The sequence below is a fragment of the Paroedura picta genome, chromosome 11 (genome assembly GCF_049243985.1).
Source record: "Paroedura picta isolate Pp20150507F chromosome 11, Ppicta_v3.0, whole genome shotgun sequence".
Classification (NCBI taxonomy): domain Eukaryota; kingdom Metazoa; phylum Chordata; class Lepidosauria; order Squamata; family Gekkonidae; genus Paroedura; species Paroedura picta.
Window position 1 is genome coordinate 49188982 of NC_135379.1, and position 22665 is coordinate 49211646.

The following is a 22665-nucleotide window of genomic DNA, read 5'->3' on the forward strand; positions in this document are numbered from 1 at the left end:
TTGAAGAGTTCCAAATGCCCACATTTATCCAAATCAACATCCACGTGGCTTAGCAGAATGTGTGTTTTCTTTGTGAAACGTTTGTGCAGTTCGTGACAGCACAAACTGGCATGTAAGAAAGTTGGAGGCCAACTAGAGTGCTAACTGTTCATGGCACTTACAGTACATGTATGGACACTACTTCAGCCAGATCTGTTTCCCCCAGAAGAAAGCAGGACCAGTTGAATTTGTTATGGGGTCATATGCTGGAAAGCACACAGTATGCTCCTAAGACTCTCAGGGGTAGTCAAACTGCGGCCCTCCAGATATCCATGGACTACAATTCCCATGAGCCCCTGCCAGCATTCCTAATACCTGAGAATTTGATTGGTTTGTGTGGGATGAAAGAGCAGACTTGCTCACCTGTCCCCACTAGCCATGATTGCCCTCTCAGCCTGGCACCTACAGAGAGGAGCAAGGTACATCTATGTCTCAATGACCTGCTTATGTCGTGAGTCAGCGTAGTGTAGGAGTTAAATTGTGATGGATTCTAATCTGGCTTCATCCACATGCAGCCAGCTGGGCAACATTGGGCTAGTCACAGTTTTCTTTGAGCTGTTCTCACAGAGCTGTTCTCTCTGAGCTCTCTCAGCCCCACCTACCTCACAGGGTGCCTGTTGTGGGGAGAGGAAGGGAAAGGTGTCTATAAGCTGCTTTGGGACTCCTGGGGGGAGTGAAAAATATGATATAAAAAAAACAGCTGTTCTTCATCTTTCCCAAATTGTCTCTAGGTTAACAACCATAACTAGCAATGGCATTTGATAGTGAGGTGATAACGAACTGGTAGAATTCTTAGGCAGTAGAATCAAAGAGGTCTGATGAGGTGCCAATTCAGATTGAGAAAGAGTTCCACGATACGTACAAAAGAATAATACAATCTCTCCCTACACACAGACCACTACTTTCACCTGGGCCAGACTAAGTGAAAGCCTTTCTCCCTTGTGCTGACTGTAGTTTTTACTTGAAAGTGTGGGTGTGGGTGTGAATTTGCCTATACAAAATATGGGTTTGTTTTTTTTAACTGCACCCTCAGTTCAAAACAGTACCTCCAGTCCGTTCTGCCGCTTGCACAGAACAAGCTTAAATTCTTCAAGGCAAGATTCTGCTCAAGATCTAACCCTGGGACCCTGAATGGTATATTAAAGAGTCATGCAAACTGGAACTACAGGGGCGATTTGCAGTGAAAGGAAACCATGAACATTTGGACGAAGCAGCTCTAATGTGTCTGTCATTACGGATGAACTCGGAAGCAAGTCCAGGGAGAAGAGGGTGAGCACGGGATCTTCAGGATACTGAAAAATGCTGAGGTTGAGGTGACAGGGCAGCTAATGAACAGATGGACGTAGCTCAGCTGTTTAATCTTCCCCTTCCACCTGAAAATTTAGCGTTTTCTTACCTGCCACTTCATTTCCCACCACTGTTCCGTCTTTTAGCACTTTCCTGACACATGTAGGAGAGGGTAAAAGCTAATGAGTGTGGGTGTCAGCACAATATAAATTACTGCGAAGGGAAAACTTGATGCATGGCTCAGGATCTGAAAGTAGAACGTCCGCCATTGTTTGCGATTATGGATCACACCACGATCTAATAGCAATTTTTATTTAATCAATAATTTCCATGCTGAACAGACAGGCCTGTTACAGAGGATCGACACGCAGGTACTGATAGCAACGGGGCTCGTTATTAATCTTTACCCTGCCAGCTTATCAGCCAAACTACTGTAAAGCCACCACCAAGATGGATTTAGAAGCAGTTTCTTCTCGCCTCTTTTTCCTCCGTGCCCCCACTCCATGGCTCCGCTGCTTTTCAGGCACCTAATGCTTCCGACTTCACGCGTGAAATATATTTTGAAGAACGCGGGGCTTGAATTACACAAAAAGGCAATTCATATTAAGCAATTTCGCAAATCAGTGGGACCTAGCCCAGTGCTTGGTGCCATTATAGGCTAATAAATCATACTTTCTCTTTGAGATGTCAATCGCCGAAGCCCTTTGTAAAAATGTTGGCATCTGTAATTCAGCAAAGCCTTTTCATCTTGAAATAAGATGCTCCAGACTGATAACAAGAATAATCCTCTCTTGATCAAAAAAAAAAATCTGCATTTTACCAATTAAAGCTGCCGCCAGAAGCCAAACGGGGCAGCACTGAGACTCCACTGAAGTTTATCTCTGCTAAACACAAGGAGGAATACAGTTAAAGCTTTGTTTCATTTTCAGCTTGACTACTTTATCTCTCTCTAAGAACTGCAGCGTCTCATCCCCGGCGATACCATACGAATGGTCTACGCAGACCTCATACCTACACTACAAGCCAAAGCAGCTCCCCACTCCTGACAAAAGACGCCACCCATTCATTTTCCAGATTAGACACCCGACACCTTGAAGAAAAGTCACAGAAGCCCTGCGAGTTTCCAAAAGGGAAAACTGCTGGATTTATTACACCATGATAAAAGGATCAGATGCCTCTTTCTCTTAAAAGGCTGTACAAACAAAGGGCAGAGCAAAAAAACAAACAAACAAGAAAAACCCAAAGTATGATGTAAACTAACTTCTGAGCCAAACACACTAAGTGAGATGCCTTAGCCTGTTTATAAGAAACCTGCATACATGCTCAGTGCAGATTATTAAAAGCATAATAACTCGGCTAGATTAAGTAAAAGGCCCACAGAGTGCTGTCTGGTTCTGGTTTCCAGCAATATTTGTCCAAATGCTTATCAAGCAGGTCAGAAGGGGAATCATTGTCTGTCTCCTGGATCTGTCTGTTGAAGGTACATTACATCGGAACGCAGAAGTTTTATTTAACTACTAGTATCAAACCCCATTTTAAAAATGGGCTTTGAAAGGGGCCCAACGGTTAAGGGAAAGGCCAACGGTTAAGGGAGCCCCCCCCTCCCCACCAGTCCTCCCCCACCGCCAGGATCCTGTTGTGTTGCGAAGCCAGCTCGCTGCGTCTGTGAGGCAGTGAGAGAGCTTTGCGGGCCAAGGGGCAATGAACCCCCCCCCCGGCTCTCTCACCGTGCAGCAATGGGCAGTGGAAAGCCCCCCCCCCCCCGGCTCCCTCAGCACGCTAGCGGCTCCAGGTGGGCAGCACGTGCTCCTGTGGCAGCTTGGACTGGCTGCAGCCTTGCGTCCGGCGGCGTTTCCTCATAGTTGCAGCCGCCTCCTCAGGGCATCGCCGCCCCTCTGGGGGGCTGGCGGTGGCACACAGTCCCAGGCAGCAGTCCCTGGACAGGCGCAGAAGTTGAGTGCGCTGGGCTTGGCCACCGGCTGGAAATGTGGGGGGAGGGTGAGTAACTGGCCAGCTGGTGAGTTTTGGGGCGGGTGCTGCGGGGGCCAGCCCAATCAGCTGACCACACCTGGATTGGCCTGCCGTGCCGGAAACTGAGGCCAGACAGCGGGTTCCATTCCTGGGCAATGGACCGTCTATAGTGCTGTTTCCCAAATATTAGAGGAACTGTGGTAAGGATTGGAAGACCCATCCTGCAACAATTTGTCAAATCCATTTGAATCTGTATTAGCAACCAGCACTGTACCTTGTTTAGGTGAATTCCACATGTGGGTTTTGCACTGTGAGATAAAACACTTTCTTTGTAACTTGCCAATAAATAAATAAATAAGAGGCCGTTGGTGAGCTGTTGCACATGGCTGTGTCTGAGCTGAACAGTCCCTGTAGCTTGTTGCACTGCACACTCCACTCAGTTTGGCTTGCTCCGGGGCCATTTTAACTCCCCAAACTCCCCCTGAACTTACTGCCAACTGGTGGTGCCACGTTCCAGCATTAACCTAGAGTTCAGCAGTGGAATAGGCTGCCTAAGGAGGTGGTGAGCTCCCCCTCACTGGCAGTCTTCAAGCAAAGGTTGGATACACACTTTTCTTGGATGCTTTAGGATGCTTTGGGCTGATCCTGCGTTGAGCAGGGGGTTGGACTAGATGGCCTGTATGGCCCCTTCCAACCCTATGATTCTATATTCTAGAATTACTCTAATCACTCTAATTTTAATATCATATCTGTTATAGACAAAATCTAACAGAAGATTTTCCTGCAAAAGCCCTATTAATATGAATTGGAAACTTTATGAGACTGTTATAGTGGAAATAAATACTGCCCCCTTGAAATCAACCCAGCGCAATCCCCATTGAACTGAGTATAAGCTTTAGCTCAACTGCCACTCAGTCCAGTGGGATCTGCACGGGAGAATCTACAAGGAAACTCATACTTGCATGTGTAGCCAAGCACCAAATGACTTCATCTACCGGTTTGAATGCCAATCAAAATTGTGTAACAGCAACAGTTACAATCTTCTCCTTCAATACAGTACATTCTTAGGACTACCTCCATGCAAATTTAAAGATGTAGGGCTGGATCCAAGGACTCCATTCTGCTACATGATAGTCTCCTTCGGACATAGGGAGAAAAAAACAAAAAGGAATCCTTGGATATGACTTAAAGGAGTTAGCATTAATTTAGAATACATCAACCTGCAGTAAAAGAAGCACTTATTAATTCAGCCAGCTGTTTGGCTTACACCAGTGGTCCCCAACCCCCGGTCCGGGGACCAGTACCGGGCCGCAGATCAGTCGGTAGTGGGCCGTGGCTCCTCCTCGTCCTCTTCCCCGGCTGCTGCCTCGGGGGCTGTCCTGCCACTCTGCCGCTGGCTCACCTTTGGTGCTCTCCAACGGCTGCCATGGCTAGGGCTTCCCCTCAGTGGGGCACTGCGCAGCTGCTGCTGGCAGCGCCCCCCAGTGGGCGGCGGGAAGTCAGGGACGCCAGCGGGAAAGCAAGTGGAGCTGGCAGGAAAGCAAGTGGAAAGCAGGCAGTAGCAGCGACGACCTTCGACAAAAGACTACCCTCAGTAAAATTATCACGGGTCTCAGTAAAATTATCAAGCATTAACCGGTCCCCGGTGATAAAAAGGTTGGGGACCACTGGCTTTCACCATCCCAACTACGGTTGGGCACTTCGGAATTCCTGGGAAATATTTAGCCCTGGAGGTATACTGTGGGAAAATATCGATGTATTTGAGGAACAGTCGCTGAGACTATCCACTTTCCCTTGTCAAGCAGACTCACAAAGTGCATGACAGCGTCTAAAGGAAGCTCAGGTTAACCCTGGAACCACCAGGGCAGCATTTGTCAGAGCAGGGGTCCCCAACCCCTGGTCCGCGGCCCAGTAGCAGGCTGCAATGGCCATCATACCGGGCCGCCAGCGGCCGCGCCTGCCTCCCCCCCTGCAGCGAGAGGGGGGGGAAAGAGGCCGGCACGGCAGCCAGCGCGGCAGCCAGCGCGCCAGCGACGCAAACGTGCACGTGTGTCTGCGCCCCCTGGTGGCCAAAACGCGCATGCGCAGCAATTGGTCATGCACGTTTATGAGCAACTGCAGCAGCCGGGCTGCTGGCTCCCCCCCACCCCCGGAGGCGGTCCCCGACCAGAAGAAGGTTGGGGACCGCTATGTCAGAGAACATCATTTGGCAAATACTTATAAGAATATTTTACAGCTTAAAAGATTATTAGTGCAAAACCAGCACAAGACAATCAGAAAACGGGAAAACTAACTGCACAGTACAAATGGTACCCAGCTGGATATTCAAGAGTGGGTTCTGCTTATTAGCCTGTTTTTACTTTCAGGTGTCTTCTGTTAGCAATGGATCACGGTAGAATTCTTCTTATTCCCAGTGAAAATTCAGTACTGTTTCTGATAGATTCTTGTCTTCCCAATGAAATAGCTAGGGTTTTTTAAAAATCCATGGCTATTCTTTTTAATTATGAAGGGGCATTCTCTCTCTCTCTCTCTTTCTCTCACACACACACACATTTTACTAAGAAGCAAAATTTCATGAAGTTGAATTAGCTGGGTTTTCTCCTTGCTTAGTAATCTACAATGAGTTGCAAAGGTTGAATAACAATTAAGAACTAAAGTTATTCGAAGGACACACCTTACACTAGAGGTTCTCAACTGCTCTGACGCTGCGACTCCAACTGTGGCGGCAGCGTACACACGCGCATGGACAGCGTGTGCATGCAAGCATGAGCGCATGTTCACGCAGGCACATAACAATTGGGGCAGCGTGGAGGCAGCCATTGCAATGGCTCTGCTGCCACCTGCCGCCACTGCCACCCCTGGCCACCACTGCAACCAACCTGGGGACCCCACAGAAGGGGCCAGGTGACCCCAAATCGGGTTGCGACCCCTAGGTTGAGAACCACTGCCTTACACACATACCAGCAAATATCTCATCAGAAGGTTTGTATTTTACCTTGAAATCTCAATATATTTTTCTGCTTGTGAGAGTAAATCAACTTTCATTGTTTTACCCACCGCTACACGGAATGTGAAAATATCCTAGTCTTTTCCAAGTAAATATCCTAAGCAAATAAAGTATCCATGTGAAGAAGTGTGCAGTGATTGACAAAAGCTCCTCCCCTGCCACTGATTTTGTAAGTCTTTAAGGTACTACGGGGTTACTCCAACTTCACATTCTAAACGAATTGGGGTAGGATCCACTGGAACATTTCCACAGATGGAAAGATCCATGGAGCATAATTTTATCATCTCCCCCACCTCTTGCTGAGACCCCAAATGCCTCTTCAACATGTCCTTACAATGCCGCAGGAGGAGGCAAAAGATGAGAAAGTCACATTTCATGGCAGTACTTCAGTGGATCCGTGGTAAGGACTGTAATCTGATTTTAGATCAGCCACAGGTAGGTAAGTTTCTGTTACAACCTCAGTATCTCCATTACTTTGAACTTTAAACTGCACAGAAAACAGCAGTATATCCTGTTTGGAGGGAAGCAATCAGCTGCAATGGGCCCATTCTGACCCCTTGCTACTTTTTGAGAGGACACTCATGAACCTGCCAATGACACATATTTTGTTTCAACAGCCACAAGCTGGGGAGGGGGGGGGGATGTTTCCTTGCAAATTCATTCCCGGTTATTACATAACTTACTGAAGAAACGTTCCACATGCAATACAATTTGTGAGATTATCCCCGCAGAAGCATGATGTCGCCGTCAGGCTGGCCTCCTCTTGGCCCTGGCCCCGTTTAGGGCCTCCAATGCCTCATGTTAAGGGAATACTGATTTTTCAGCATTCCCTTTCATAATTCGGGCACCACTGATGCCCATGCCGGGCTTCCCCCGCCAACAGTGTCCCAGTAGGGACATAAAACACCAGCTTCACAGCATTGCAGAGCCAAACGGGCCATTTGTTGAACCCCATGACAGTGGGATGGCATTTCCACACAATCCCACCCTCGTGCAGGGACACGACCCCCCCCCCCCCCCATCACAGTGCAGCAGAACCTATCTGCCCGGGAGTTCTGTGTGTGCATGCACTGTGTATGTTGGGGGATTTTCTCCCCTGCGCATAAACGGGGCCCCACTGTACTTGTGCAGACTTCACTAATATTTATACCACTTTGGCAAGTGACAGAATTCAGCAGTGGTTATGCTAAGTGTCTTTCAAGGCTATGGAAGGCATATTCACTGCAAACACATTCTTAACTTGCATGGATGAGAAAAGATGCAGCCTGAGAGGGGACAGGAATGCGGAGGGAAGATTACTGGCATTGCAGGCTGCACATGCAAAACAGCTGCAAAGTAACCATGAGGTGCATCTGGAATTACTTACCCTTCAGACCAAGGACACTTATGCAGTTACTTCTGATGAGGGCTAGAGGTCTGGGATGTAATTTTCTTGTATACATTTTAACAAAAACATTCCACATTATTACTCAGTGTGTGGAAAGGAAGAACAAGGAGGAGACACGAAAAAGGGAGCATGCAGGGGCAAAGATTTGCCCTTTTGCTCTCCATAAACCATGGGAGCTCGACAGATGTTGACTTGGCAAGTCTGGCTTGTTTGTTTTTTGTCACTGAACCCAAAAGAAGGCTAATTTTTGATGTGCTTATGAATCAATCAAGATTAACTTAAAACGTAAGGCACTCCACCATCTCTCAGAAGCTGCAAAGAAGTTCTGTTGACTCAGAAGTGCCGAGGAGTACTGGCAGCGGTTTTACAGTGGAAGACAGGATGGGTGGATGGTGGTGTGTCAGCCGCACAAAGCTAACTAGTGAGGCAATTCCCACTAAGCCCGAGACCTTGTCTGGTTGACATTACCAGAAAAGCGTATCAAGTTAGCGCATTACACGGAATGCAGAAAATATAAGTATGTTACCAGATGGGCTTCTTCCAGCATGGATTTTACATACAGAACATGATGAGATGCAGTTAATGGCATGAAATCCTCTAGAGTGTACGAACAGCGTAATCTCCTAAATAGTTTCTGGTCTAGGGGATTCTAGCAGAATACTGAGGCTTGCCTTTGATATCTTGGCCAATATCTAAGGATGTGGTGAGCTCCCCCTCACTGGCAGTCTTCAAGCAAAGGTTGGATACACACTTTTCTTGGATGCTTTAGGATGCTTAGGGCTGATCCTGCGTTGAGCAGGGGGTTGGACTAGATGGCCTGTATGGCCCCTTCCAACTCTATGATTCTATGATTCTATGATCTGCCCAGCACATCTTGTTCTCTGTAAGACCTAACTGTGCTCTTGGTCATCATCACATGCATTAATGTATTCCTTAGCACAGGGTTTAGAAACTGCCTTCTAGTGTGTTCCAGGGTTCTTTCAGCGCTCATCAGGAATTCTTAATGAGAAGTTCTGTAATGGATGGTAAGGTCCCCAGGAAAAACAGCTGGCCCGCCACTGCTTGGGAGTAATAAGAATGCACCCTAAAACATGACCCAGACTTCTCTGCCATGCATTATGTAGCAGAAGTTCCTTGGAATATGAAGCAATGTAGAAAGGAAGCCGAAATGTGAAAAATGGAAAGCTGGCTCCGTACAACAGGTATTTAAATTTTTGAAGGGTTAGATTGGTTAGATCAGGGATGGGCAATCTGTGGCCCTCCAGATGTCCATGGACTACAATTCCCATGAGCCCCTGAAAGCATTCACTGGCAGGGGCTCATGGGAATTGTAGTCCATGGACATCTGGAGGGCCACAGATTGCCTACCCCTGGGTTAGATAGCCGGGTCAGTAAAATTCTTCTAGAGTCCAACTTTGTTCTCAACGTTAGAGGAGTGACCCCTCTCCTGACACTTTCTCCAGTCTTTTTCATGGGTGTCTTTATCAGGCCAGAAGTTGGAATATTATCCCACAACCGTCTTGTAACTGCATTTTTAGTAGTTCCATGCTCCCCCACTATAACTTGATCCACTATTTGACTGGGTTTTAGAATACCTATTTTTCACGTGCTGCTTCCATTTTTGACATTTCTGACCACCAAACCCTAACACTTGCTAAGAACTCATAAAATCCCATGATGTCTTTGGTTTATTTTTTTCTTTCTTTTACCCTCAGGACAGGAATTAGTGTCCCACAATCTGCCTCAGCTACTTCTTTTGTAGCCTTGTTTAAGTCTTTCTTTTGGGTTTTTCTCACCCTGAGAGGTTCACCATGATCAAATTTTGGGGAAACCTTGACAGACTTTACATTTTGCAAATTTCCCCAAGCTAGAATCAGTCTCTCCGGAGGGGAACATTAGGCATATGACTTTTTCACCTGCAGCCTGAAACAGTAGCCAATATCTATCAACCCGGAATTCAACCATTTCATTTTGCCAGAAAGAGCCTAAGATGGACAGAAAAGATATTTGTCTATTTAAACTGCATAAAGCCAGGCTCAGATTGGAGACATGTTGGGCTAATCTGGGACTGATACCAGCTTTGTACAAATAAGGTTTTGGGAATCGTATTTTAAAAACCCAGAGTTCTGGGTTTCCAACTTGGATCCTAGGGTCTATCGGACCAGCTCCCTCTCTCACTGGAGGGATGGTAGGGCCTCAGGCTGAGCAAGATGGGATTAGAACAGATTATAGAGGATGTCTACTGCTGCCTCTTATATTGTTTTTTACTGTTAATTGGGTAAATTATGGGGCTTTTATTGTATTTTTAATAATTTATTATGTAAACCGTAGGAAACCTGCTGGGGAGTGGTGGTATATAAATCTAAAAATAAATAAATAAATAAATGAAAATGAAAAAGAACAGGGCCTAACACTTTGAAAATAGCTGCACTTGCCTTTAAAACAAAGATACAGAAGCACAGGCAAACAGAAGGCATCAATCTAGCCAACTATTGACAATCCCAATGCTTTGCCTCACAATCCTAAACAGAGGACTATCCTTCTCAGCCCATTGACTGCAAGGGTGAAATGGCTAGTCATCCATGGACATGCAATCTTCCTAATCCAGCCAGGTTTCTGGGCATTAAAATCCTTATCCAGTCCCCATGGAACAGATGGGCACATCTGCTGTAGACAGAAATACACATCCCGGATCTGTGGTTTCGTGCAACAGAGCACAATTACTGCTGGCCAGGGCCATCCTGTGTCACTGCTAAAGTCAGCTCCCAAACACAAATCTTAAAGGTCTGTGGTTTGGGCATATAATTATCGTTCTCTTGTCCTACGCAATCAAGCTTTCATCAAAGGAAGGATTTTTTTCTTTTGGCTGCAAAAATCAATATGAGAATACCAGCGACAACAATAAACATAGAGGCTCTTTGAATAAAACTATTTGTACTTTCAAATAAGGAGCTGTTAACGCTAAAGCTTCAGAGCAATAGTGAAAAATAAGACAGTTTCTTCTGCCATTGTATTCATACTTAACAATAACTTCAGTCCTCTCCTTCTGGGAGAAATTTTCCTAAACAAACATTTATCTTGATGTCTAACCCGCTTCCCCCCTCGTGGCAGTGATTTTTGTCTTCCCTGTAATTTAACAGCAGAGGGAAAAGACGAGTTTCCACCGAAAGCAGAAGATGGGAAGGATGATGGGAAAGGGTCGGGTATACGCAGTATCTTATTAGCTTCTGGGTGTCGGAATAAATTTATCATGTATTTAAAACAAAGTTGCACGCTGTTCAGCCCAATTATAATATCTGTTGGGCAGAGAAATTAATTAAAGAGCAGAATGATAAAGAGATCAGCAGCAAATACAAGTCTCAAAATAAAAATGATATTTCTTTTTTTCCCTGAAAGAAAGAGAAGAAAAGATTTTCATATGGTAATATAAGTAGGTAATCTTTTTTTTTTTTTTTTAAAGGAGTTCCCTGCATTGTAAAGGAGACTGGCAGGAAACCCAGCCGCCCAGGTCAGAGTTCTGGGCTCCAACTTTGTGATTTGCTAATGTGAAACACATGCATCCCTTTTGCACAAAGTTCAAATAACCCTGGAATTCCAGGAGTGTAGCTCAGCGAATGAACCAGAACAAGGGCAGAGCTTGTCAGGATTTAAGAGCTTTCAGCAAAACCCTTCAATTGCAGTCAGCACCCCATTCCTTAGAAGGATATCAATTATAGATAGTGACTTGCTTTAGCAAGGGGAGTCAGCCGCTGTCAGACACTAGATAGACAACCATGAAGAATCATGAATCTTTCTATTAACTGTAAGGGAGAGGGAGGGCGGGGGGGGGGGAGAGTGGAGAGGAAAGGAAGGATAGGTGCTATAAATAAGGCAGGCCGTCTGAATAGTTTAACACACAGAGTCTTAGAGCATGCATGATGAACATTTGAGTCCGGGCAAATAGAAATAAATGCTGAACTGCAAGGAACTGCTATAGTGTCAAAATCTACCTGGGCAGGTAATTCCCTCCCGCCCCTTGTGGAATAATTGCATTTATCCCTTCACAGGAAAGGATATTCTGGATTGCCAATTCAGCGTGCAAAATCCTACATTTCTGAATAGGAAAAGATATGAGCCGTGGAAAAGTGATAAATAAAAAGTACTGCCTGTTTCCCTTTAGCATGGTCAATGCAGTAGTCTGATCTTAAACATCTAAGCTGTGATACATGCCTGAAAGGTAATGTCCTCTCAAACAGCAGCAAAATATTCTGAGTTATGCGTCTGATTTATGCCAGCCTCTTGTGGCGCAGGGTGGTAAGGCAGCCAACATGCTGTCTGAAGCTCTGACCACGAGGCTGGGAGTTCAATCCCAGCTCAAGGTTGACTCAGTCTTCCATCCTTCCGAGGTCAGTAAAATGAGTACCCAGTAAAATGACTGGGGAAGGGAATGGCAAACCACCCTGTATTGAGTCTGCCATGAAAACGCTAGAGGGCGTCACCCCAAGGGTCAGACATGACTTGGTACTTGCACAGGGGACACCTTTGCCTTTACTGGCGTGATTATGTTCCATTTATAGCAGCATTTTAGAGCCAGCTAAGTGGTTAGGAACATGGACTTCTACTCTGGCGAGCTGGGTTTGATTCCCCAATTCCCCACATGCAGCCAGCTGAGTGACCTTGGGTTGGTCACAGCCCTGATAAAGCTGTTCTGACCGAGCAGTAATATCAGGGCTCTCTCAGCCTCACCTCCCTCACAGGGTGTCTGCTGTGGGGAGAGGAAAGAGAATTGTAAGCTGTTTTGAGACTCCCCCGGTAGAGAAAAGTGACACATAAGAACCAACTCTTCTTCTTAAAGGGCAACGATCTTTGAACTTTTGGGGCTGGAGAAAAAAACCTTTTATATTCAGGTCATCTGCCATGGAACCCTGCACACTATTTGGGGAGCATCCTGAATCGCTTGTACACCCAATATGCACAGAACAGTGTTTCCTCCCAAAAAATAGACCCCCCCCCCCATGCATTACCAAGAAGATGGCCCATGCAGGTAACTTTTCCACTATTTTTATTCCTCACATCCAAGAATACTCTAGGAGTTTTGCATGAAACACAGGCCATAGGCCACTGCTCTTCATTCAGATCGTTCACTTTGCTAAATCCTTAATACACTGCAGTATCTCTGAATTCCAGTGGAAGTTAGTCTGCCCCATTTTCTATGGATTTGGACCCAGACGGTCCATTTTAATTGCCACCAAGGACTTGAGCAAGTCACCCTCTAAATGAATTTTCTTTATAGTACTTACACGCCACTCTTTAACTTAAAACAAGATCAAGATACTAGCAGTGCACTATAGTGTAGTAGTAAAGCAGAACTGTGAAGTCACTGAAGCCCAAACTACAGGCCACACACGGCCCCTGAAAGCCCCCCGCCAAAAAAGTTAAAATCTGATGTGTGTATTAAAAGAAGGCAAAGATGCAGTGGGAGAAGAAATAATTTGCCTACTAGAATCCTATTCCTTCCCCCAGTGGAGTTCTCTCCCGATATCACATGCATAGCCCATGGCGAGCCAATGGTACCATGTTACTCCAATCCTGAGGTCCATTGACTAGCTGCCAATTAGTTTCTGGGTCTAGGTCAAGGTATGGTGTCCACTTTTAATCTCTTCATGACCTGGGTCCTTCCTACTTGAAGGACCAACTCTGCTTGCGTGTTTCGATACAGTAACTCTTCTCTTCCCACCCAGCTCCATTATCAGCTCCCGCCCCCATTGTCTAAGGCATGTTCCACCATGTTCCAGGCTCCGGCTTTTTCAGTAGTTGCCCAATGCATCTGGAGAAGTTTCCCAGAAAGTCAGGGGTCCGCCCTACTGGCCTGGCTTTCCAGCAAGACTGTTAAACAGATTCACTCCATACAGTTTTCCGGGAAAAGGGGATAATACCCCACTACTTGGGACATCATTGTTCTAGATTTGGGTTTTTAACATACTGATTTGAATGTTTTGTTTCTATTAAATGTTTGCATTGTTGTTACCCACTTTGGGACCTTGGGTGCCTGGGGGAAAGTATATAAATATTTGAAATAAGTAAATAGAATAATAACGTCTGATTTGCACCCGGAAACCTGGAAGGCGATGTCCACTGGATGTCAGCATGCATATGGATTTCCAAAAAGTAGGGGATGCTACTATTTTTAATACAAGTAGGAATCATCGGCATTCACATGTGAATGTCAACCTGTATCACATTTTGGACATTCCTTGTAACTTCAATATCACAAGGGTTGTTTAGAGGGAAGCAGGAGGCTATGAGATCCATTAGTAACTACTTTGCGTTGGAACCAGGCCGTTTAGTCTTCCTTCAAGAGAATTACAGTAACACAATGCATTCTTATTCCATCCAGTAATCCTCTTCAGCTTACAACACAGAAGAGTAAATTGATACATAAAATGCACCACAAATCCCTTAGGGTTGTGCAGGGGGAAAAAATTGTCCACTGCCCTACTCTATTGTTACAGTCCCACTTGAAAGGGGGTGGGGGAGTCGAACTTGGCAGGAGGTTAATAATAACTCATGTTCAGCTTTACTATTACTCAATAACTATCAAAGCCTCCGATTCAGAATAGTATTTCGTGGCTTACAGGATCAGAGTCATTACACTCCCTATTGAAGACTTTATTGAATTTTACACTAAGCTTTAGCTGACTGAACAGGTCAAACACTGCGGCAGGGAGTTTTTGCTTCCCTCCCAGAAACTCATAACACCGCTCGCTAGTTGGCAATGCTGTTTGCTAAGAAACTTGACTCAGCAAAGGGTCAGAGAACCTGACCCCAAAGGAAGAAAGGCCACATAGTTTTCCATCAGGGCTCCTGAATGCCATTAACTTACGTGCACTAGCTGCTCCTGCGTGTCAAACTCTCGAGAGCAGCCTTCCCAACGGCAGTTTGTCTCATAGACAACTTCGGGCTCTTGTTTGCTTTCATCTTTATCCCCTTCCTCTTTCACTAAGGTCATTCCTTCAGGCGGTTCCTGGAGGGAAAAAAGGGAATGGGGTAGGAGAAAATAAGGGGGGGGGGGAAGAGAAAAAAAAATCACCTTTCTTCAAAACTAACAGAAAGAAGTCCTGGAGGAGTTCTAGCAACTCATTCCACACTTTCCGGTAAAATGCAAATCCCACAGCTCTTTATATGGAAAAACGGAAGTTGTTATACATTTGCTTCCATTTGTTCCTCAGTAAGCTTTGAAAGCAATCCTGAGTAGGAATGCTCAGAAGGAAGTCTCATTTTGTTATTATTTATTATCATGTTAATTCACAGGAAGATGCTCTTAGGACTGCAGGGTATGATGTCCAGTTTGGGCTTGAAATTCTTCCTCGTCCACAGGTGTAGATCCCAACTGGCAAAATTAGCATATCAAAGCCTATTATATAGAAACAAGAAACGGAAATGCCGACATCTAATATAAGCAAGAATGAAATAGGAGGGGCAGGACCCAGGGAAGGGCCAAGCACAAAGCCAGCATCAGGGCACTGGGATTCCAATATGGCACAACAAATATTTCAGTATAATAAACAGACTTCCAGAGAGTCGTGAAGCTTCAGTTGATTCTTTAATATTCAAAATTCTAAATAGACTCCAACACATTTCACTGCGTAGATTTATCAGGGGACACATTGATTTCAAAGTGTTTTCAACTGGCAACTTCAATTTAGAAGAACAACCTCTTAACAGAGAATCTGGTATGTATGGTTTTTAACCTCAATACCATACAGCTAACCAAAGACTATTATCACAGATTCTACAAACAGCTATTCATGGCTTAAGGCAGGGGTAGTCAAACTGCGGCCCTCCAGATGTCCATGGACTACAATTCCCATGAGCCCCCTGCCAGCGAATGCTGGCAGGGGCTTCTGGGAATTGTAGTTCATGGACATCTGGAGGGCCGCAGTTTGACTACCCCTGCCTTAAGGGATTCCAGAACCAAAAAGCCAGATTCTGAATTTTGAATATTAACGAATCAACTGAAGCTTGAAGAGTCCGTGGAAGTCTACGTATTATATTGAAACATTTGTTGTACCATACTGGAATCCCAGGGACATCTAATATAATCCTCTTCAGTGTTGAATCTGACAGTTTGACTGAATGAGATTTTTACCCTTTTCAGTGCATTGAAATTAATGGACCCTATGCAGAATTACTCCATCGTATGTCCAAATATTTAAAAATACAAGGACAATCCTCTCTAGCATGCATGAGTCTGTGGCAAAGGAACTAGGAATGACCACCACAGGCTCAATGTGGGCATTGGATAACCAGCACAGGTTCCATTCCCTATGCTATGCTATTTTCTCCAAATGCTACTGGAGAGGAAAGGGAAGGCAACTGTAAGCTGCTTTGAGCCCCCTTCAGGTAGAGAAAAGCAGCATATAAGAACCAAGTCTTCTTCTTCTTCTACTTCACGCTACCATGACTCTGCAGCTACCTTCCTTTCATCTATAAAAAGTTGAAAACAAAGCCAAAAAAACCAAAAAAACAGAGTCCAGTAGCACCTTTAAGACCAACAAAGATTTATTCCGGGACGTGAGCTTTCGAGGGCAAGGACTCTTCCTCAGTCTATGATCTCACATAACAGGGAATATACAGCAAAAATCAATTCTGTTACATCAGTAGACTGTGTCACAGCCAAAAACAGCCAATGATAATCCTTTGTCAAAACTGTTTTTGGTTGTGACACAGTCTACTGATGTAACATAATTGATTTTTGCTATATATTCCCTGTCATGTAAGAAGTTCATAGTCTGACGAAGAGTGCTTGCACTCGAAAGCTCACGCCTTGAATAAATCTTTGTTGGTCTTAAAGGTGCTACCGGACTCTGATTTTATTGTGCTACTTCAGACCAACACTTGAAGACAAAAAAAAAAGAATAGCTGGTTTTTATATTCTGCTTTTCACTACCCGAAGGAATCAAAGTGGTTTACAAACACCTTTCCCTTCCTCTCCGCACAACAGACACTCTGTGAGATAGGTGGGGCTAAGAGAGCTCTGACAGAACTTCTCTATGAGAAGAGTCCTAAGAAAACCATGACTAGCCCAAGGTCACCCAGCTGGCTGCATGTGGAGGAGTGAGCAATCAAACTTGGTTCTCCAGATCGCAGTCCACCACTCTTAACCACTGCACCAAATTAACTTTCAACAGGAAGGAAAACTTATTCGGGTGATTCAGGATTTGCCATGATCTAAGTATCTGACAACGGGAGCTTTGACTTAAATCTTACTGGCCTTTAAGATGCTACTGGACTTGAACTGAGCTGCTGACCAACACAGCTATCAACCCAAAACTGTTCTAATCACAATTATTCAAACACAACTATTTGTGCTCAGTTCTATGGATAGAATCAGGGCTAGGTTTGCCATGGCTAAAGCCACAGAAGGTCTGGGAAACCAGACCGTGCCAGTCTCTTGCGAGTGACCCACAGCAAAAAGGAAAAAAGATGTCAGACACCCTTGAGTGTTTTTACCTGCATGCTTCCTGCTCCCGGGCTAGGGAGGTCATCGTCTGGTTTCATCTTGGAACGTTTGTTGTGCATCGGGTCGCCGGTGCTGCTCACTGCAGACTCACTCGTAGGTTTGTTCTGCTGCACAAGCAATGCATATTGGGGAAAAGGCAATCAGACTGAAACCTCAAAACGTGACACTAACACAAATATCTGCACACTCTGCATGTGCAGTGACTGTGTGTTGGAAAGGTCTTACTTTCTCCTCCCCTCCTACATGACCTAGTATGTCATCTGCAGGTCTAGTGTTTACTTCACCTGGTTGGATCCAGACTGAATTGGCAAATTCCACTGCTTCCCCCTTTTTACTGAATATCCCCCCCCCCCATATCTAGGTGTCCCCTCTACTCCAGGAGCAGGATTTCACAGAGATTGATGGGCTGCAGTGGGAGTGGGGAGGCAAGACTTCCATGTTGCCACTGGAAATTTTAGTCTGGATTCAACCCAATATAAGGATGTAGAATGGTTATTTCTCTTTTCTATCCATATACACCACAACAATTTCAATCTATGCATATGCACCATTTTGGGTAAGGCGTAGTTTTCCACACTGCTAATATGCAGTGAACACATACTATTGAAAGAGGATCACAGAAATAGATTTGGCCAAATAGCAAACCCCTGCATATACTTCAAGTTATGCCACCATATGGCCGGAGTCCACAGGGATATACATCACATATTTTCAGCCTGAAACCTTTTGCACCTCCTCAAAAAAACTACTTCTTTCCAGAATAGGAACTGTTGAGGCAACAGAAGATGGAACCAGAAGATCAGTTTCCTCCTTGACACTGCATGCAAAAGGTACCACTTTACTCTGCTCTGGTTCGGCCTCACTTGGAGTACTGTGTTCAGTTTTGGGCACCCCAGTTGAAGAGGGATGGAGACAAACTGGAGTGTGTCCAGAGGAGGACAACAAAGATGGTGAGGGGTTGGGAGACGAAGACGTATGAAGAAAGGTTGGGGGAGCTTGGTCTGTTTAGCTTAGAGAGGAGACAACTAAGAGGGGACCTGATAACCATCTTCAAGTATTTAAAAGGGTGCCATATAGAGGATGGAACAGAGTTCTTCTCTCTTGCCCCGGAGGGACAGTCCAGATCCAATGGGATGAAATTAATTCAAAAGAAATTCTGTCTCAACATCCAGAAGAAGTTCCTGACAGAGCGGTTTCTCAGTGGAACAGGCTTCCTCGGGAGGTGGTGGGTTCTCCATCTTTGGAAATTTTTAAGCAGAGGCTGATTCTGTGAAGGCTCAAGGGGGTGGCTGGTTACAGTGGATGAGCAATAGGATTGCAAGTGTCCAGTATAGTGCAGGGAGTTGGACTAGAGGTCCTTTACAACTGTATGATTCTATGAATCTATGAAATGCGTCCATGTGCTCCCTGGCCCCTTGGGATTCCAGCCCCAAACCCACGAAATCAGTGGGATCTTCACCACTGCCCTCCTCTGCCTTAGTACACTGCCACTTCCCACGCTCTGAGTGGGAACATTTTCAAAACTGTCAAAGCCAAACCACAATTTGGCTTGGCAACTAATTTATAAGGGACCCAAATCACTCTAGTCAACCTCGTCAATAGCATGAGACACTGCAGGTCATTTATTATCAATAGCATGAGACACTGCAGGCCCTTAAGGAACTTGTTAGCCAATCTGCTCAGCAGCTGAGATGATTAATCGCTAGGATTGACAACACAGTTGCTTTTACATATATATAAATGGTGTAAAGCAGGGATGACCAAACTGTGGCTCTCCAGATATCCATGAGCTACATATACCATGAGCTCCTGCTGGTCTCCTGGGAGCTGTCATCCATGGACATCTGGAGAGCCCCAGTTTGGCCATCCTTGGTGTAAAACCTTAGGATCCCTTACCTGTGAGGACTCCGACGGACCTGAACTGACCTGGACAGGATTCAGGACACTCGGGATGCCAGGAATGGGCCTCTGGGTAGGGAAGGTTGGCGCAGGATGGATGAGCGGAGGACTGTGCCCAAAGGCGGAGCCCAGGCTTTGCTGGCGGCTGATGATTTGTTGATGCATCTGCTGGAGGGATACCGGCGTGGGAGGATACGTGAAACTCAGGGCAGGGCTGCATGCAAAGGGGAAAAGGAACAACTTTAAAACAAGGATTGAAAAAAAGCATCCCTTTCCACTTCAGTGATTCTTGGAAGCTAAAATTCATCAGCCAGTGCTTACTAATGGAACAGGATTAACTTTTGCTTATATATTCCCACTGTCATGATGGTAGATCATAGTCTGAGGAACAGTGCTTGCACTCGAAAGCTCACACCTTGAATAAACTCGAAAGCTCACGCCTCCTTCTCCACCCCCCCTTTTTTATGAAGGGGGGGGGGTAGGAAGGGGATTTTATTATTGTGCCGCCATGCTGTGATATTTTTAAGTCTTTTGATGGGAGTTTTAATGGGGTTTTAAGACACTGAAACCCACCACGAGCCATTTGGGAGTGGCGGGAAATAAATCGAAATAATAATAAGAACAATAATAATAATAAATCTTTGTTGGTCTTAATGGTGCTACTGGACTGTGATTTTATTGTGCATATCTCACAGTATTTCAATCCGCTGTTAAATTTTTTTAGATAAACTGAAGGCTATACAGATTGCTGAACAAAAAACAGTATAGAGAAATTATGCCAATGGATTATTTATATGCTTATTTTCTGGATCCTCTGTTTCTGATTTCTGTTTAATATACTTCCTTATGCAAAGTGATCCGTACTTTAAGAAATCATGCAAAGTGCTTCATGAGATGAGCCACCACTTCTAATTTTTTTTTACAAATGGGAAAGCAAAGCTCCCTTATTGAAGATTGAACAACACCTGCTTGTGCAAGAACGGAAATTTAATCCATAACACAATGATGCGTGCTGAAGAGAAGTGTTGGACCACCACAAGGGTACCACACCATGTAAAATAGCAGCAACCTGATGAGAAGTTTGAAAAATGTGATCTGCATAGCTTCCAGTGCAACGGAATGCAGACATTTATCTATCTGGCTCCATGACTAAAAGAAGATGAGTCGCTTCATGACAATCTGGGTGGATGACTGTTTTCTAGATCCTAGACCAAGCTTTAAAGTAGCGATCCCCAACCTGTGGGCCATGGACCACATGTGGTCCTTCGACTAATTGGAGGTGGGCCACGAAGGACGCCTTCCCCCCCCCCCGGCCCTTTACTTCATCCCCCCCGGCCCTTTACAACACACTTCGGGTGTCATTGTCTCCTATCACTCCCAGATGGGACTATCTCGTTGCAGGGAAACAAGCTCAGGGTTCCCATTGATTTGTCATTGTCATGAGTTAAAATTTCCATGAAAATAAAATGCTCCTTATGTTCATTGTTGTGGCGTGTCTGTATCTTATTTTTAAGAGATGTTTAAACATTACCATAGCGATCAGAGAGTGTTAGGGCAGTGGTTGAGAGTAGAGGAGTAAACTGCCCCCCCCCCACCAGGCCTCAGTAAAATTGTCAAGCGTTGAGTGGTCCCCGGTGATAAAAAGGTTGGGGACCACTGCTTTAAAGGAATTATTTACTAGGCTGGCACCCATCCTCTGTTCCACTTATGTTCCTCCTCCCTCCGTCATCCTGCTTATGCTCCTGCGGTACCGCTGCTGCTGTGGTATTGAATGTGATTTATGCATCTCCTACTTCCATTAAGACTGCAATCCTAAACAAGTTACAAGGAGAGTGCAAACACCATTGAACTCAAGAGAGGCTTCTAGCTTCACTAAGCATGGGGGCAGGGCTCCTAAACCCCTAAGGCCCGGACAGGAAGAAACTGAATGAAGTTTGCACTGCTGACTCTCTCCTTTGGAAACTCCTACCCTATTTGATGCTAATGCAGCAGTTAAGATAAGGGGGTGTTAAAACATGTAGCTTAAAAAATATTCATACCACTGGGAAGGCCTTTGGTGAAAGTAAAAACTGCATGCCATATGAGCTCAGAGAAACTTTGTTTCTGTGTGATTATGAACTCCACACTATGGGGATGGTTGTGAATTACAGATAACATCCCTGTATCACTGTGCCCTTGTATTTAAAACAATAATCTTTCCACCTTCATATTTCAATAAGGGGTAAGTGGCAGGAGAGTGGGCGGGGCCAGTCCGGGTGAGGGGCCAATCAGAAGGCGCAAACCACCTTCCGATTGACTCCTCACCAGGACAGACAGCAGTTCTAGCCAATCGGGTGAGGGCACAATCTAGGCCCTCACCAGGATAGGCCAGAAAGGCTTTTAGGCCCGCACCAGACAGGCCAGAAAGCGACGGGGAAGCGGCAGGACACCGTGAGTAAAGAAGGAGGCCTTCCCCTCAGGCCTAGAAACACCGCACCCAGGGGCAATGCCGCCTCTATGTGTCTGCTGGGCAGCCACAGCGGGGGGCTTTGAATTTAGTACTTCATATAATGTCAGTGTTAATATCAAATTGCAGTCATTGTCCAATACATTCTATTGTGTGAAAGCTATAACTTAATGGGGGTCTATTTGACCCCAGAATCAGGTAATGTAATACCTTGTACACTGAAGACAATTTAGAATTATAAACGAACACAACAGGCACATGTGGGCGAACATGGAATACTATATAGTGTTTTAATGAACCAAACAGAATAGTTACACCACTCTGATCTTTGGTTCCTGAAAGGGAAAGGGCGTGTGTTTGTGTGCGTGTTAAATCATTGTGTTCAGTGATGAATGGCTTGTACACTGAAGAATAAATTGAACAAACTGGCATAGAGCTCACTGAACATGAAATCAGCTATTAGAAGAAAGCTTGTGAACAAATTCTGAGGCTGATATGCATCTTTTGATTAATGTCCTATCAATCATCCATAGAGGCTACCTTAGCTAAGTCGAGCTGTAATCATTCATGGCTGCTTACAGGGAACACAGGCAAGGACTAAGGGACTGCAATAACGGAATATTATTACCAATTTCCTTCTAAGTCTCGCTGTGAACAATTACTGTTTTGGGGACGTTTCTGCCTCCTTTTATTAAAAGAATACAATGCAGAATCAAAGGGCTTGCAGAACTCTCCCTGGGTATTCTTAAAATTAGTCTATCTTCAGTGGGCAAACGAGAGCAAAGGGGAGATCACCTCATTAATAACAATTCAGATTACTCCCCACTCCCACCCCAAAAAACCCTTCTTTATGGACTCTAATGAAACTGAAAAACATGCCTCATATGACTTCTCTTTAAAATACATGAGGGGAAAAACAGGATTCTTTCAAGAGTAGTACTTTCAGCCAGTGTGCTTTGCTATAGCCATAATTGCACCAAAAGTTTAATTTCCATTAAACTCATTAAAAGCCTCTTGTGGCGCAGAGTAGTAAGGCAGCAGTCATGCAGTCTGAAAGCTCTGCCCATGAGGCTGGGGGTTCAATCCCAGCAGCCGGCTCAAGGTCAACTCAGCCTTCCATCCTTCTG

At 45.1% G+C, this 22665-nt stretch overlaps 1 protein-coding gene across 6 annotated transcripts in view; it reads right to left on the reverse strand.

Annotated features, from left to right (window-relative positions):
- Nucleotides 1-22665, reverse strand: part of GLI3 (GLI family zinc finger 3) — a 261843-nt gene that overhangs the window by 33291 nt on the left and 205887 nt on the right. For 4 of the 6 annotated variants that reach the window (XM_077304551.1, XM_077304550.1, XM_077304552.1 and 1 more), the window contains 3 exons: nucleotides 19090-19306; nucleotides 17184-17300; nucleotides 14554-14694 (listed from right to left, as the gene is read on the reverse strand). In XM_077304551.1, the coding sequence (XP_077160666.1) occupies nucleotides 14554-14694; nucleotides 17184-17300; nucleotides 19090-19306 (475 nt within the window). The remainder of the gene's footprint in view (nucleotides 1-14553; nucleotides 14695-17183; nucleotides 17301-19089; nucleotides 19307-22665) is intronic. The other 2 variants (XM_077304554.1, XM_077304553.1) reach the window with 2 other exon arrangements.